General features: G+C 40.7%; 1 protein-coding gene across 1 annotated transcript in view; it reads right to left on the reverse strand.

Annotated features, from left to right (window-relative positions):
• LOC128830043 (putative N-acetylated-alpha-linked acidic dipeptidase) overlaps positions 1-17,419 on the reverse strand; it is a 58,815-nt gene that overhangs the window by 10,664 nt on the left and 30,732 nt on the right. The window contains exons 7-14 of the mRNA XM_054015675.1: positions 16,423-16,516; positions 11,839-11,937; positions 10,409-10,494; positions 8,923-9,042; positions 6,936-7,018; positions 4,568-4,631; positions 3,942-4,009; positions 1,129-1,220 (exon numbers count right to left, since the gene is read on the reverse strand). Coding sequence (XP_053871650.1) covers positions 1,129-1,220; positions 3,942-4,009; positions 4,568-4,631; positions 6,936-7,018; positions 8,923-9,042; positions 10,409-10,494; positions 11,839-11,937; positions 16,423-16,516 — 706 coding nt within the window. The remainder of the gene's footprint in view (positions 1-1,128; positions 1,221-3,941; positions 4,010-4,567; positions 4,632-6,935; positions 7,019-8,922; positions 9,043-10,408; positions 10,495-11,838; positions 11,938-16,422; positions 16,517-17,419) is intronic.

Here is a 17,419-nt window from a genome sequence, read left to right on the forward strand (position 1 = left end):
TTATTCTTGCTCACTTAGGGGCCTCTCTGACATGGAGTCTCTACTGAACCCTGATCAATCCCTGCCTCTCATCTGAGGGAAATACAACAGCACAGAGCAGGAATCTACACAAGAGATGCGGACAGGCCTAGGGGAATAGACCCATCGCCCAGCACCTCCTAGTCATGACTTAACAGGATCAACATTATATGTTATGAGGGGCAATCCCAGTAGAGCTGAAGGGGGCTAGTGCTACAAAAAGCAGCCCTGACCCTTTCTCACCCAGACAAAGTGTCTTCTTTAGGCTACAGAATCTAAGGCTTTCCATGTGGTTGGCAGTAAGGGTTAGGGGATGATGCTGTATTGACCCAATCCACCTCCCTCCAACTTCTGCTTTTTCCATTTGAGAAAATATTTCTATCCCTACCCAGTTAGCTGCAGAGACCTTTACTGAGAAGATTATGGGGGGCTATAGGGCTTGAGCCTTGCCTTTCAGAGAAGCACAACAAATGATGAAGTAAGAAAGATGGAAAATTGTTGATGTGACCAGACTGAAGAAAACCGTACAAAACAAAACACCAGCTCCAAAAAATTCTGGCTAGTTTTACTTCCTCCAGGCACTGAATAAAATGCAGACTCCAAGGGCTGCTAAACCTATAGCATTAAGGGTCACTGTTTCTTTTCACACACTAGTTATGCTTTCTCGGAAACAAGGCTAAAATGACAATAAAACGGTGCTTCCTACTGCAAACCATAGAACAATTACACTTAGGTCGACTTCAACCCCAGATGGGCTGTGTTGTAATTGACACCACACCCACAAATGTTCTGGAAGCAGATAATCCCATTTTAGCTGTGGTTTCCTAGGGAGTTAGACACATCTTGGAACCTATAAGGAATCATGTGGCTAAAGCCCTGCTATACTGACAATTTACTCTCTCATATGTAATTCCTCCAATTCTGAGTACGGGGCCAGATCCACAGCTGGTGTAAATTGTCACAAGTCCATGGATCTTTGACAATTACACCAGTTCTGAGGGTCTGCCCCACTATTTCTTTTAAGAGTTCAGCTTTCCATGTGGCTAGAAATACAAAGAAAACCTATTTTGCAATCCGCAGTAACTTCTGCACATATCCTTTGTCACTTACCTGGGGACATCTTTATATTCTGTAGATGGGTTTTTTTCATGCCAGCTCTCATAAAGTGATTTGCCTTTAAACCCCTCATCTGGGCTTGGTATCTAGAGAAATACATTTAAAAAACAAAGACAGAGAGATACAATTTTAAGTGTTATTAAGCAACAAATTCACAACCAGACACGACATAAAGTCGACTAGTTAGAACAATGACTAAGCCACTGACTCAGGTACCATGGGCAAATCACTCAGCCTTTCTGTGCTGAATTCTACTTATTTGAAAAAAGGGTGTAATAATAGTTACCTATCTCACAACAGTGCAGTGAGTCTTAATTATTGTTTGTGCTATGGTTTGTGGTACTCAGATGAAAGGTGCTACAGACACATATAAATATTAATAATAATTAAGCTCATGTCATACCTCTATTTTTAGTGTGTCCTCTAATTTACTTGGCAGTTTCAACAACTTTCGGTATATTTTTTTCAGAAAGATTGCTACGTTTTTATTTCTTTGTTTAAGGAATTACTCAACAATAATAACCCAGCACAGAAAAGGTATTTGCATTTACCTCTTTAGATCAAGATCAAGATTCTTAAAGAAGTAATGTGAAAGCATTTTGTTATGTATTGGCCCAGGATAGGGATGGTGTAAATCTAGTATTGCTCAGACATTAGCAACCAATAGGCTGTGGTATCACTAGGCCTAATTCTGTGTACTTTGCTCGTGGTACTCAGTTTGAGTATGGGTTGTGGAATCAGGTTCATTGTTAGGTAATTGGGCCAACAGTTTCAAAAGTGTTCTGGGTGCTCAATCTGAGATGCCTTTGGTTTGATTTGTAGAGGCGCTGAACACATACAGTTTCCACTAGCTTTAGTGGAAGCTGTGGGTGATCCACATCAATGAAATTTAGACCAGAACTATCTCAAGTTGAGCACCCGAAAACTGTGGCACCCAGTGTAAGCAGGCTCTTTTGAAAATTTGGTCCACTGGCTTTCAGTTGTCAGCAGTGACTATGTTGATTTGTGTGATGACATATACAAACCCCACACTGGCCTGGAAAGGGTTAATGAACTGCTGTGGGCTCAGTCAGCCCTGCCCCGCTACATCTTGGAGGGAAAGGCTAAAAGGGGAGAACCCAACCTAGTTGGGAACTGGATGGGAGGGAGAGCAGACTTCCTGCTCCCACTCTGTGAGAGAGGCATGGCTGGGGCCAGGGACTGGGAGAGTGGTAGATACGCTGGCGGGTAGGGATAGGATACAGAGGGACCTAGACAAATTAGAGGATTGGGCCAAAAGAAACCTGATGAGGTTCAACAAGGACAAGTGCAGAGACCTGCACTTAGGAAGGAAGAATCCCATGCACTGTTACAGATTAGGGACCGAGTGGGTAGGCAGCAGTTCTGCAGAAGAGGACCTACCTAATAAAATTTCACACAAAATACTGTTAACTTGGAATTAAGGTTGCACAAGTGCATTTTTGTTTAATACAGTCACTAAAAGTAAAGGAAATCTCCAGTTCAGCCAACTCTAACACAAAGCTCAGTTCAAAGGCTTTACCTGCCAAACATCGTAACAGTCAAACATACCCACCTCCACAACAAACTCCCTTTCATTTTCAACAAATGACCACCCAAATACAGGCCTGTCGCATCTTACGCGCATTTAACATGTGCGATTTCAGCTTTACGCGGTCGGCAAAAATAAAAAAAAACAAACAAAAAAAGAAAGAAAAATAACAATTTTAATACTGTACCTGTAGTGCGGGCGATTCCGCCTGCCACTGAACTCAATGTAATTTTGACTATACGCGGTTTTCGCTTTACACGCTAACCGTGGAACGGAACCCCCGCGTAAGATGAGACTCGTCTGTAGTACACACCCAGTTCCTCACCAATCACATTCCAGCTGCATTCAACCAGTAAACCATGGGATTTGAATCACATTGTGATAGTGTCTTCCAGGTGGCCTAGTGGCTAGACTACTGGCCTTTCAGTTTGTAAGGCGGGGGGGCAGGTAAGGGGACCTAGACCCACCCTCTTTACCAGGTCCCAGCCCAGAGCCCTGTGCAGATCAACCCCTAAACAGGTGAGATGGGGTCTCCCTCCCAGCAGAGAGTCAAGACCCACTTCCCTGGGCTACTTCCTACAAGTCTCTTCAATTTGGAGCATGGCTCTGCTAGTCCAGTTGCCCCGAGTGCTGGGGCTTTTTTGTAGCCTCTCCTTGGCAGGGGAGCTCTTACTTGGCGCAAGAGGCTGCGCTGGCTGGCAGGTCTCCTGACTCCTAGCCGGTCATCCCCCAGTTGAGCCAGGCTCCCTTCTTTTCTCCCCACTCCAGGCATGCATTGGCTGTAGGTCTAGTGGGGTGGGGCTAGCTGAACCTAAAGGTTTTATTTAACCCCTGCTGTGCCAAACACCAGTTTCTCTGGCCCCTCACACACGTTTTAAGGGAAAAACTCAACATAACCTTAACTATGGAGTCAATACTGACCCCTCCAGAGAACCAGTATATAAGAAAAGTGAATGGGTGACATTCAGTTATTAAACTGAACTCTTGATGGCCAAATTCCACTCTCATTACATCTGGTCAACCACACTGGTGTCTGTGGTGGCACTGAGGTAAATGAGAGTGGAATTTGACCATTGAGGCCTAACTATCTGATGATGCCCATGACAGATTTTACTACAATCAGCAGAAGCCCTGACAACCGTGCAGAATTTTGGCCTAAGTCTCTTTGTAATAAGAACAGTTTCACATCCAGTACAATAACCAGCTCCTATGGGTAGTTACTGTTGCTACCTTAGTTGATATTTTAGTGTATCTTTACCTCTTTGGTCAAGCTGTACACCAGGCTGTACATCAGCGGAGTACAATCAATTCTCAGAGTGTAGTTTCCTGAAAGACAAGGGCAGCGTTTACAATAGAAAACCAAGTCTGCTCTGTGTCTTTGTGGAGGGAAGAGGCATGTCTGTAATAAGAGGAGACACCAAGAGAAAAAAGCAGGATCTCCAAAGTAGATAGGGCTGCCAGCTGTAGGGTGCTCAGTGCATTCACACTGGCTTAGGATTTGGGCTGAACTGTGCTTCAGCTAGCACAGCAGCTATGGGGTCCTGCCTTACACCCCTGTGCTGACTACCCATATCACGGATAGCCGAACGGGAGGGGAAGCTGACTCTACAAAGCTACTGGGAGGGGTGGATAGTCTCCCTTTCCTCCCCACAACACCACGTGTCAGATAATGTAGTTATATGCCCAGCACAGTATACTCCCTCCCTGAAGCAGGAGGGTAATTGTAACTCTGGGTCACCATCTCCCTCCCAAGCTGCTCCTGGGCCAACACAACAATGCACTTTTCTTAGGGCTCACAGCAAAGCCAGCACGGAGCCTCAAGTGAAGTTGTCTCAATTTCATCTACCTCCCACCTGCCACTGCTATAGAAACACAAGTATACACCTTCAACTGAGGAATCGGCATTGATATAGGCCACCCCACGTGCTTGTAATAGTTTGGCATTTTCCTGTGGAGGGGGAACAAAAAAAAAGAAGTTAATTAACTTTTCTCCTCAAAGTAACACTGTAAATTTTAACTAGAATCGTGCAGCTTTCCAGACTACCACAATCCAGCCCATATGATACTTTTGGGCCCACACGTCAGTCTTGACTCCCAAAGCAAGTGGACTGACTGACACACGAATCAGTTTCTTTCAGAGCAAGGTGAACTGCAAACAAGAGTTTTTGGATAAGTATTTAAAGGTGAGATTTGGGGCCCATTCGAACCAAACTCAAGGTTTTGTTTAGTTAAATGGAGCAGATTCTCTGAACTACTATAGGTGGTACCTCACGCCTTCTTCACTGTTAGGAACATACAAATGGCCATACTGGATCAAACCACCTAGTTCAATATCTCATCATCTGCACTGGCCAGGAACAGCTGCTTCAGGGGAAAGTGCAAGAAACACTGCAACAGACAGTTACGGGATAACCTGTCACCAAGGGAAATATCCTCCTAATCCCATTAGTCAGAGGTTTGCTTATGCCATAAATCTTGCAGGTATTTATATGCCTTCCAAAATTCTTGCTGCTTTAATATTTACTATTACAGCTCTGCATCTGAATCTGCTAAACTTCTGGCCTCAACAGCTTCATGTTGCAATGAGTTCCATAGGCTAACTGTGTGCTATATGAAAATAAGTCATTCTATTGGTTCTGAATTTCCCACCTTTCAATTTCATTGAATGTCCCCTTGTTCTTGTGTTATGAGACAGGAAGAACAGAAGTTCCCAATCTCCCTTTTCTAGATCATTCATTATTTTGTGAACTTTTGTGATTTATAATTACCATGTCATTCAAGAGAAAACAAGAAGATTTTGCAGTAAGGAAAACTGGATGATAAAACAGCAAGCCAGTCATACTTCACATGCTGAAAAGGAGCCTCAATGCAAGATTTATGGGCCTTCTTTGGAAGATTTGAGTTAGAACAGTCTTTAGCTTAACCTTGTGGGTGCTTTTAAAGTCAATGAACCAGTGTCTTCCTCTAAGTGGTTGTACAGACGTTGTACCCTTGATTCTGAATATTATTAATACAGATGGATTTATGACACTGGGAATTCACAATCTCAGTATGAATCAGAAAGTTCTAGGGCAGAAGTCACTCTTAATAGGGCAGCAACCAAAACAACAGACCTGATTCTGATCTCGCTTACTTCAGTGTAAATCTCAAGCAGCTCCACGGGAGTTAATGGAATGACACCTATTTAAAATTGGTTTGAGAGGAGAATCAAGCCCAATATCTCCAATTGGCAGGGTCACTACCTGCAAGTATAGGTTGGTATATTCTCAGACACATTTTGTTTTGGGATGTAGCATTGTTACTTTGGTCATATTGTAGATAGCACATGTGGCCTCTTCAGATGAAATTCACACTGAGGTTGCTCATTGCTAAAGCTGAGAATAATTTACTTTATTCCTGGGGAAGGGTTATTACTAGGGCCCTACCAAATTCATGGCCATGAAAAAAGTGTCACGGATCGTGAAATCTGATTTCCTCCTCCCCAACCCCCATGAAATCTGGTCTTTTATGTGCTTTTACCCTATACTATACAGATTTCATGGGGGAGACTAGCATTTCTCAAATTGGGGGTCCTGACCCAAAAGGGAGTTGCAGGGAGGTCACAAGGTTATTTTAGGGGGATCACGGTATTGCCACCCTTACTTCTGCACTACCTTTAGAGCTGGGCAACTGGAGAGCGGCGGCTGCTGGCCTGGAGCCCAGTTCTGAAAGCAGCGCCCCACCAGCAGCAACACAGAAGTAAGGGTGGCAATATCATACAATGCCATCCTTACTTCTGCACTGCTGCTGGTAGCAGCTCTGCCTTCAGAGCTGGGCTCCAGGCCAGCAGCTGCCGCTCTCCAGCTGCTTAACTCTGAAGGCAGCGTCACCGCCAACAGCCGCGCAGAAGGGTAGCAGTACCACAACCCCGCCTATAATAACCTTGTAACCACCCCACAACTCCTTTCTGGGTCAGGACCCCTACAATTACAACACCGTGAAATTTCAGATTTAAATAGCTGAAATCATGAAATTTACGATTTTTAAAATCCTATGATTGTGAAATTGACCAAAATGGACCGTGAATTTGGTAGGGCCCTAGTTGTTACTTGAATGTTGCGGGACTGTTTTTTTGGTATTTAGCAATACAACCTTGGACACTCTCTCATGTGTTGAGTGTATATGAACCTGCTTCATTGGAGGAGGTTCCAAAAAGTGGGGGAAAGATCTACCATTGTACAGAACTCTCTTAGATCACTTATTCTTGATTTACCTCAGCCCACTCTGTAGATCCTAGCAAGCCAAATTCCTCCGCATCCCAGCTTGCAAATATCATTGTTCTTCTGGGCCTCCATCCTACAATAATACAAGATTTAAAGCACCAGGAGAATTACTCCAGAGAAATACACTGAGAGTGTATATCAAACAGAAACTAAATCATACCATGAGTAACAACAGTTTGGGTCTCAGCTGCAAGAATGATGTGTGGCGCAAAAGTCACACTTGGGGAATCTATCCTCAAAATCTTTTGTAATTTTACTCATAGTTTGCAGTATTATGCCTGAAACAGACCTTTGTCTTTGCTCAGTACCTGAGGTGATTGACATTTTCCTAAATTCAACATTTTGGCAAATAACTGGGGAAGACTTTTTGCAAAAGTGTTTTGATTTTTTACAACCAGTTCTACTCAATACAGATATTAATTTACTGTCCTCTTTCTTTTCAATATACATCTTAGTACTTGTTCCATGTCTAGTGCCATAAAGGCTATCCCTGACCCTCTTCCCAAACACCAACTCTCAAATACCGAGGATCCCCCGTTGTGGCTTTGATAGATCCACCTCTAAACAATGATCTTTGCATGTGACCTGAAGCCATGGTAATCTGGAGCGGGGTACATTGCAATGTGTTTTTATCTGTATCTACTTTATCCAAGCTCTCCTTCATGCCACTGCTATTACTCCCCTTCCTGGTTGGTTTCACTAAACATTGTTTCCTATTATGTTCGGTAACTAGGCAGTGAAGGAAACAAATTAACCTCTAACTGGTTTTAAATGCTGTGGTTGGGCAAAGAAAGCTACTGTAGCACAATGTTCCGGTTATGTCAGGACTTCTGTCTCCAGGATTTCAGACTCAATAAAAGGAGACTCCATTTGTTCTGGCAGCTGACTTTTAATGGTGTTGATGTTCCTCACCACCCTGGAGTATAACGAGGAACCTTGTATTTTTAAACTTGTTCTCCCATTAATTTTCCACTGTGTATCCTGTACGTATTCCGGGTCCCATTCACACTGGTTTAACACTAATGTACACTTAACTGATTTGGAAGCTATCAATGTTGTCTTCTCAGATTCTTGCTTACTCTCTTATGGCATAGTTCCATAGATTTTTAAGGCCAGATGGTACTACTACATGATCTAGTTTGACCTCTTGTGTATCACAGACCGTAGAATTTTAACCAGTTACCCCGTATGTCATATTTACTTCCCCATCTTCTACACACTACCTGATTTTCTTCCCTAGATGAAACTTCCTATACCCATCACCATTTTGGAACCCAAGGGTGTCATAACATCAATAATTTGATTAACTAATTATAGTTAAGATAACAGTGATTAGCAGCTCCAAAGCACTGTAAAGATGAAAACTGCTATACAAGAGTTCAGTAATTTCTATAATTTAGATACTTTAATTCCTTGCCAATGCAAATGTACCACACTATGAATGAGAGAGGCACGTAGGCCAAGATCCACGAAGGGACTTAGGCATTGCAACGTAGAGCACGTCTACCAGCTCAGACTCCTGCACACAACTTAGGCTGCTGAATGCCTAACAACCCTGGTTTGTGAATTGTTCTGGGGCTTAGGCATGAGAAACAGATCTGGGCACTTAAAGCGTGGCTGCAATGTGCATGCTCATAAACAAAAACGTAGGTCCTGAGCGAATTTAGGCACCTACAGGGTTAGGCGGAAGCTGAACAGCAGTTTTGTGGATTACAATAGTGCCTAAAAATGGGACTTAGATGCCTATATATCTTCATGGATCACACCTTTGGCTACCATAATTATAGGGATTTTGAAATATCTACAATAGATAACTGAAGAGTTGACAGCAAATTCCAAATATGAAGGACTAAGGCCTTGATTTAGCAGAGCACTTAAGCCCGTACTTAACTTAAATCAACTGAGAGCAGAAATTTGACCCTTAGTTTAAGAAAAATCTGTAAATGATTTTGTTTGCTTTATTCTTTAGTCACATACCTTCCTTCTTCAATTTCCCATAACTTCTCACAATCTCATGAACCACAGCTGCCCCGCTCTGAGGATTAATTCCACCAAAGACCCAGGAGTCACGGTGGCCTCCCAGGATGACGTATCTGTCTGGAGAAATTAATGATGGGGGTTTATTTGGAGGATCTCTTTCCTGCAGTAATAGTGTCAATGGAGAGTCACTATGTATTCTATGTAGGTTTGCAGGCAACAAATACATCTCTTTAACAGTTTACTTCACACGTGGCAGAATGGCAGGAGCCACTGTAAATCTCTTTGGGAAAAAAATTACAGGAAAGTTTATTGCTGAACGGCAGCTGGTTTGTGGCTTATTTATATTAGCATCTGTAGAAGTTCTAAACTTAGTAGCACTTTAACCCCAAAAGATGTTTATAACAGACACCATAACAATAACTAGTTCCAACTGCAGTCTAAGTTTTTAAAGTTGTTGCAATAACTCACATGCATCATTTTCCAAAATATTCATCATTTGGGCTTTTCATTTTCTATGCTGTCTCTTTGCCTGAAGTTTAATCAAGTCACATGAACAAGCAAACAAAAACTGTACGAACCACCAAATCTAAAATAAAACTGCACACATTACATTTAAAAACTGTATCAAAACCAATAACCTTCTGGGTTTCTATTTAGCTTCATTATTCTGTTTCAAATCCCTCCTTAAAACTTTCCTTTGCTATGACAGACACTCCATCATACACCTTATTGTTGTGCATTTGATGATCAAAATTCCCCCAGTATTTACATTTTTACATCATGAGTATTCTTAACTCAACAAGTTTTAAAGACACTGAAGTAGTATTTTCTTGCCCTAGGTGAGAGGTACATTACAATGAGGGTTAACCAAGTCACAATGGAAGATGTAGTTGACATGATATAGTATCAAAGAAAGAATAAATCCTACTGTCTTGCTTGATGTTGTTACAATTGCGATTCAGCCCAGAAATGGCTGTATTGTGGTTGCGGATGACGTGATCTTACCACCCTATAAATATCTGAAAATGAGTTCCAGGGCTTTCAGATCACGTTGGATAAAAGATGCCATAATATAGTACACATAAACCATTAAGGGGTGAAGCCATTTCATTGGCAAGATCAGGAATGTCTTTTCAAACTCGTAAAGATCTAAACTTCCATTTATTATTAAATTCCCACAACTCTCTCATTAAAAAAATCCATTAGAGAATGTACTTGCAATATTGCTTGCCTGGACGCAAATGTTTATATCTAGGTTATGTTCCCCTTGGAAAGCCAGTTTTTATAGTGAAAGTGCTGACATAACCTAAACTGTATGAGTGCTGCTGGAGGAAATCCCCAATGTGTACAAACAGACGTGCTCACCAAGTAGAATATAGAGAAAACCCTCTTCCATGTCCTCTCTTTTTAATTACTTATGTTTAATTAGGTGTATCTGCAGTTCACTGCACTCACAGATAATTTATAAGACAAATGGCTTTACCTGGTTCTGTTGCTCCTCTGATGGTACCGATCACGTTGTAAATTCTTGTCACTTTATTGCTACTGTGAATGTGCATTTTGACCTTTCTAATGCATTGGAAAGCAAATTTAAAGAGAGAACTCATCAGATTACTTAATAAAACATTATATGCTTTAAAATGTCTGATATATATTGTTCAGAGTGAGAGATTAAGGGCAGAATTTTGCTCTCAGTTAAACAAATGTAAATCTGGAAAAGGTCCACTGAAGTTGCTCCAACTTTATATTACTGAAATTGAGGACACAATTTGGCATTGGAAAGTTACCTAATCACATTGTTGGTGCTATGATTTATACTGGTAACATGTTCTTTGTGCTGGTTGGTGCTATGATTTATACTGCTAACATGCTCTTTGTATTGGTTGGTGCTATGATTTATACTGGTAACATGCTATTTATACTGGTTGGTGCTATGATTTATACTGGCAACAGACTAAAAGCTCTGAACTTAAAATAATGTTCTGTGCAGCTGTTTTTAAAGTTGGGAGGGAGAAAGGAAAAATAACATATTTTATAAATATTTTATTAAAAATCTAGAGGTTGGTTCCTCTGTCACGTAGCCAGTGTAACTCCAGGGTAACTCCACTGCAGAGAATGGAATCACAGGGGTTGGAGTCAGTGAGACATCAGGCCCCAGAACATCAGGAGACATTCTAAGTTGTATCACAAAAATGTCTTTTGTTCCATTATGTACCAGCCAACCTAAGGGGCAGCATCTGACTCTCAGTGCAGTCCTGTATGTCTTTAATCTCATTTTCCTGATGATTTGACTATAGTACGAGGAGGAGGCCAAGTGGTTCATCTGAGGTCATTACAATAGTTCAGCCTGCATGAGAACTCCAGGATTCATGTGGCTTCTAGCTGTTGGCTGTAATTCAGTAGATCATGTGGCCTCAGTCATAGTCACCTGAAGCAAAAATGAGGCCTTGCAATTTAAGGAATGACACATTACATTAGAATTTTCAGAACAATGTTCATTTGAGATTATTAACGCTCTTATTTTATATGATGCAACAAATAGTCCCAAAGCTGAAGACGGATTAGTTCAAAATAGACGTGAGTGGAACTTTTATTGTGAGGCCTTCAACTCAGCCCTGATTGATCAGTGAGTTTGCTGAGATCTGGAAACCTTTCAAATGAATTTGGGCCACGGATTGCTTGAACCTAGAACATTGTACGAATTTGCATCAAAACCAGGAGACACTCAGACGATGTTTTGCTTTGAGTTCACTTTAGCCCAGAAACAGCGCCATATGCCCTGACACCAAGGAAAAACTTGCAATGACCCCCAAATGTCAAAACTTGCAGAGCTCTAGTTCAGAGATTTCACTAACTGTTGTTATATTTCCCTATCTATTAAAACTTCAATGCTTTATGTAATGCAAAACTGACCTTGTAGAGTAATGGCTCATGAAACCAGGACCAATGTTGTAAGACACATTCAGGCTTCCTTTCCAGCTGCTGTCTGGTGGGGCAGGTCCTCCCATGTTACTGTTATAAAAAAATCTGTTTTTTATTATTTATTATTTGTATAAGTGTAGTGCCTAGGAATGCCAGTCATGGACCAAGCCTCTACTGTGCTAAGCGCTGTACAAACACTGAACAAAACCCCCCAGACCTTACCTCAAAAAGATTACCATCTAAGCTTTATAACAAAAAATGTATTGAATAGGCTTCTAAAATGGAGGGGAATTGGATTGGATGATTCAAGTGATCTCTTCTTGCACCACTGCCTATGGGCTAGATCCTAGTCTCAGTTACACCCTTGTAAATCCAGAGTAACTCCATGTATTTGCATCAGTGGAATGACATCAGAATTGGATACACCAAGCTGATGATTTGGCTATTCAATTTAAATTACATTTCAGTGATACACATGGACTTGTGATGAGTGTAGTTTATTTAGCTTCACAACGTGCTAGGGTCTTGAAAAAACGTAGACTAAGACCAGTCCTTATTCTAAATAGTGAACAATCCAAAGCCCCAAACTAAGTCAATAAAAATCAGTGCCTGCTTAGCTGGCTGTGTGAATAGATGCCTTTTTTAATATTTATATATTTTGCTAAGTGCTTATAAGTGCTTATAAGAATTGGGGTCTACGAATGTCAGAAGGTGGCCCTGATTCTGGCATTCCGGCCCCAAATCAGCATAACACTTAAGTGTGTACTTTATTTTAAGCATCTGTATAAATTCATCCACATTCAGCAAAGCTATTAAGAATATACTTTATGCCCAGGAGCCTCTAGGATGGAATCTATGAAAAATGCATTTGTTTTATAAATAGGAAAAACTAGGCATTCTGATCTTTATATAATTGTGCCCTCTTATGCAGGTAGACAGCTCATATTTGCTTCAGGGAAGGTCATGCACATACAGCTAGGGGAATAATTCAGCGCAGGAAGAATGCCTAACATAAATGCGAAGACCAGTTATAAGCAAGTTATATGTAAACCCGAGATTGACAATATCATGCCCATTGTCTGGAATTGCCAAAAGTTTTGGATTTGTGTAGCTTTTAACATTGTATCTCAGATGGCTTAAACAGATGTAAAATCAAATATGTTGGACTTTCCCTGTCAGAAGCTAGGAATTGTATTATGTGTTACTAGAGAAAAGAAACTATTATATCAACAGATTAACGCCCAACTGATGTACAAAGTAGAAAAGCAAAAAGATAAATGTGTGGGAGCCTATGTCCCATTGAAAAGTCAATGGACACTAAGTCCCTTAGACACCTCTGACATTTTTTTCAAAAGAGAAGGAAGTAAAAAAAGAAGTTTATATTGCTGATTCAAAACGTTTAGTTTTTTTTTTTTAAATGTCTTTTCATGCTTCCATGATGATACACCAAACACCCAAGAGTTACAACTGGATGCGGGGGGAAGAGGGAGGGGGAAGGGAGTACACAACTTTACAGTACCTCCAGGGCACCAGATTTTCATGTCCGCCTTGCCCATAATGACCCTAATGTTCTAAATTTTCCAAATACTCTTGCCAAGGTATTTGTGAATGTGATCTCTGACCTTTTTGTTCTCAACACTGAACACTAGCTTATTTCTGGCTCAAATAAAGATTTCTGCAAGAGGGGGAGAGGGAGGCAAGAGCGGGAGAGAAATAACTTTTGTAGAGCAGGGAAACAGAAGAAAGAAAAAGACTGAAGAACTTGTACCAGCACACAGTGTCCCCTTCGTCACTGCTCACTAGAATGATCTCTGATGCACAACCAAGTTGGAAGCTATTGTTTTAAGATTACTTAGGCTTAAAATTTCACAGATTAATTTTCATAAAGCTTGTAAAACAGACAGGTCCCCAGACGTTTTATACATACACTATAAGCTCTTTGGGGCATGGACATTGTTCACCTTTATTGCCCTGATCCTAAATGTGCTTATGCACAAGAGTCACTTTATGTGAATAGATCCATTGAGTTCAACAGGGTTATTTATGGACATAAAGTTACTGTGTGTGTTTGCAGGATTGGGGCTTGCTAACACAATACACAGCACCATCGGACTCTGAGCACTATCATCAATATTAAATAATTAGGGCTGTCAAGTGATTAAAAAAATTAATTGTGATTAATTGCACGATTAAAAAAATAATTGCAATTAATTGCACTGTTAAACAATAATAGAATACCATTTATTTAAATATTTTTGGATATTTTCTACATTTTCAAATATATTGATTTCAATTAAACACCGAATACAGTGTACAGTGCTCACTTTATATTTATTTTTTATTACAAATATTTGCACTGTAAAAAACAAAAGAAATAGTATATTTCAATTCACCTAATACAAGTACTGTAGTGAAATCTGTTTATAATGAAAGTTGAATTTACAAATGTAGAGTTATGTACAAAAAATAAGTGCATTCAAAAATAAAACAATGTAAAACTTTAGAACCTACAAGTCCACTCAGTCCTACGTCAGCCAGTCACTCAAACAAACAAGTTTGGTTACAATTTGCAGGAGATAATACTGCTCCCGTCTTGTTTACAATGTCACCTGAAAGTGAGAACAGGCATTCGCATGGCACTGTTATAGCCAGCATCTCACGATATTTATACGCTAAAGATTCATATGTCCCTTCATGCTTCAACCACCATTCCAGAGGACATGCGTCCATGCTGATGACGGGTTCTGCTCGATAACGATCCAAATCAGTGCAGACTGGCGTATGTTCATTTTCATCATCTGAGTCAGATGCCACCAGCAGAATTTTCTTTTTTGATGACTCGGGTTCTGTAGTTTCCACATCGGAGTGTTGCTCTTTTAAGACATCTGAAAGCATGCTCCACACCTAGTCCCTCTCAGAGTTTGGAAGGCACTTCAGATTCTTAAACCTTGGGTTGACTGCTGTATCTATCCTTAGAAATCTCATTGGTACCTTCTTTGCATTTTGTCAAATCTACTGTGAAAGTGTTCTTAAAATGAATATGTGCTGGGTCATCCTCCGAGACTACTATAACATAAAATATATGGCAGAATGCGGGTAAAACAGAGCAGGAGACATACAATTCTCCCCCAAGGAGTTCAGTCAAAAATTTAATTAACGCATTATTTTTTTAACGAGCATCATCAGCATGGAAGCACGTCCTTTGGAATGGTGGCCGAAGCACGAAGGGACCTATGAATGTTTAGCATATCTTATATTATATTAACGTGCCATGCGAAGGCCTGTAAATAAGAAGCAGTCATCAGGTGACATTGTAAATAAGAAGCAGTCATCAGTATCTCCTGTAAATGTAAACAAACTTGTTTGTCTTAGCAATTGCCTGAATAAGAAGTAGGACTGAGTGGGCTCTAAATTTTTACACTTTTGTTTTTGAGTGCAGTTATGTAACAAAAAAAACCCCTACATTTGTAAGTTACACTTTCACAATAAAGAGATTGCACTACAGTACTTGTCTGAGGTGAATTGAAAAATACTATTTCTTTTATAATTTTTTCAGCGCAAATACTTGTAATAAAAAATATGAAGTGAGCACTCTACACTTTGTATTCTGTTTTGTAATAGAAATCAATATATTTGAAAATGTAGAAAAACATCCGAAAATATTTAACACGTTTCAATTGGTATTCTATTGTTTAACAGTGCGATTAATCGTGATTAATTTTTTTAATCGCAGTTAATTATTTTTTAGTTAATTGCATGAGTTAACTGTGATTAATCGACAGCCCTATAAATAATGTAATATTAAATAGTAATAATAATACCGCACATCCTACCAAAATCTAAAAGCAAAAGCTGATCGTTAAACTCATCCCAGCACCTGGCCTCAGAGCAAATGAAAGAATGTCCTAGAGAATTATTTGACTAAACAAGGAATCTGATGGTCACTAGCTTTGTGTAATTGCACCTAGAGTACAACTAACATGATAGGTTTAGTCTGGAAGCTAACAACAAATGAGTTTTGCCTTACAAGAAGGTAAGAATTTTGCTTGAATGAATGAGAAAAGCTAGATGAACACTGGGTCCAAGTTTTGACTGGTTGGCATCGTTTCACATTCAGCTGATTTAATACACTGTAAGAGAGTGCCTGTATCTAGCAATGTGGGGATGGCACACAGGTCCTTACCCATCCTCCAGACATGAGAGAGAAATGTTTCACAGGGTGAATGGTTGATTCATTTGGGGGTGTCACCTCCCAAAAGTAGGTGACTTGACAGCCCTGCTAATGATTACACTTTAATTACTTATTCAAATTAAGGTACATTTTATAGCTTCAGTAAAACATTTATTTATTTTGATTTATTTAAAATGCTCTGGGCACATACCCAACATACACTAACAATCTAATAAAATGCTTCCTTACGTTTTTTCCCTGGAGGTCCCCATAATAGCAAACAAACTACTTTAGTAAATGTGCAAGAGGAACAGTATGAATTATTTTCTCTCCTTCTTTCAAATACCTACATGAATTTCACAAGACATTCTTATGAAGCTTCCCCTTGTCTTCCATTTACTTACCGTAATAACTTTTCAGCATCATTGTAACCAATGGGATGGACTGGAAGTTTCGGAAGACCCACAGCCCTGGCTTCTTCATATCGATAGGTGTACTCTGGAGGTATAAGGCTGCTGTTTATTTTATCTGACTTTTAAGGGTGAGTCATACAACATGTAGCACAGCACTACATAGAAGTCAGGAATAATTACCCTGCTGTGCTAAAAATGAGGCTGAGATTTCTACAAGAACGCTGTGCTCTACATGACATAAATACAGTTTCAGAGAGACCTCAACTCATTCTCCTTGGGTGTCCACAGCCCTGCATCCCATTCCCCAGTCTGTTGTGTGTGCAAAATTCCCACATTTGGAAGCCATTTCTGAATACAGTTCCTTTGTAGGATGGCTGAGAGAAGGATTTCCTTAACATGGGAGTGGGAGGAACCCTGGCTGGGGGGTAAAGGGCATACGGAGCTTTCTTGCAGAGCATATCATTGGATCTAGTGCAGGGATGGCAGCTGATCTCCTACTTTCTCCCCACTATCTTTTCCTGCTGCACTGAGAGGCACAACAGTAGGGATGGGAGGAGAGATGGCCACAAACAGCTCTACAGGGAAGTGCGGCCCCATCAAAGGGCCAAGTGGCTGAAAGGGAAACAGACCCAGTCTTGTAGAGCTGCGGAGCTAACGATACCTCTGCTCCATGGGGATTATGCAAGTGGGCTTCGACCACCTGTAGCATGCAGAAATGAAGGGGAAGAGACAGAAGGTTTAATACATATATCTGTTTAAACACACACACACACACACACACACACACGCATAGGGTATTGTACATATTGGGTTCCGGGAAGGATCCCCCCACAGCCTAAGGGGAGGATCTACAGGACCTGAAACCCAACTGATTTCGGGGGACAACTAATAAAATAACAGGGACAGGAGTGAGGTCAAAGGGTCAAAAGAAGGGAACCAGACAGGGACACCGAGCAGAGAACCCCGGACAGCGCCCACTGCTCCTCGA

The sequence above is a fragment of the Malaclemys terrapin genome, chromosome 1 (genome assembly GCF_027887155.1).
Source record: "Malaclemys terrapin pileata isolate rMalTer1 chromosome 1, rMalTer1.hap1, whole genome shotgun sequence".
Taxonomy (NCBI): domain Eukaryota; kingdom Metazoa; phylum Chordata; order Testudines; family Emydidae; genus Malaclemys; species Malaclemys terrapin.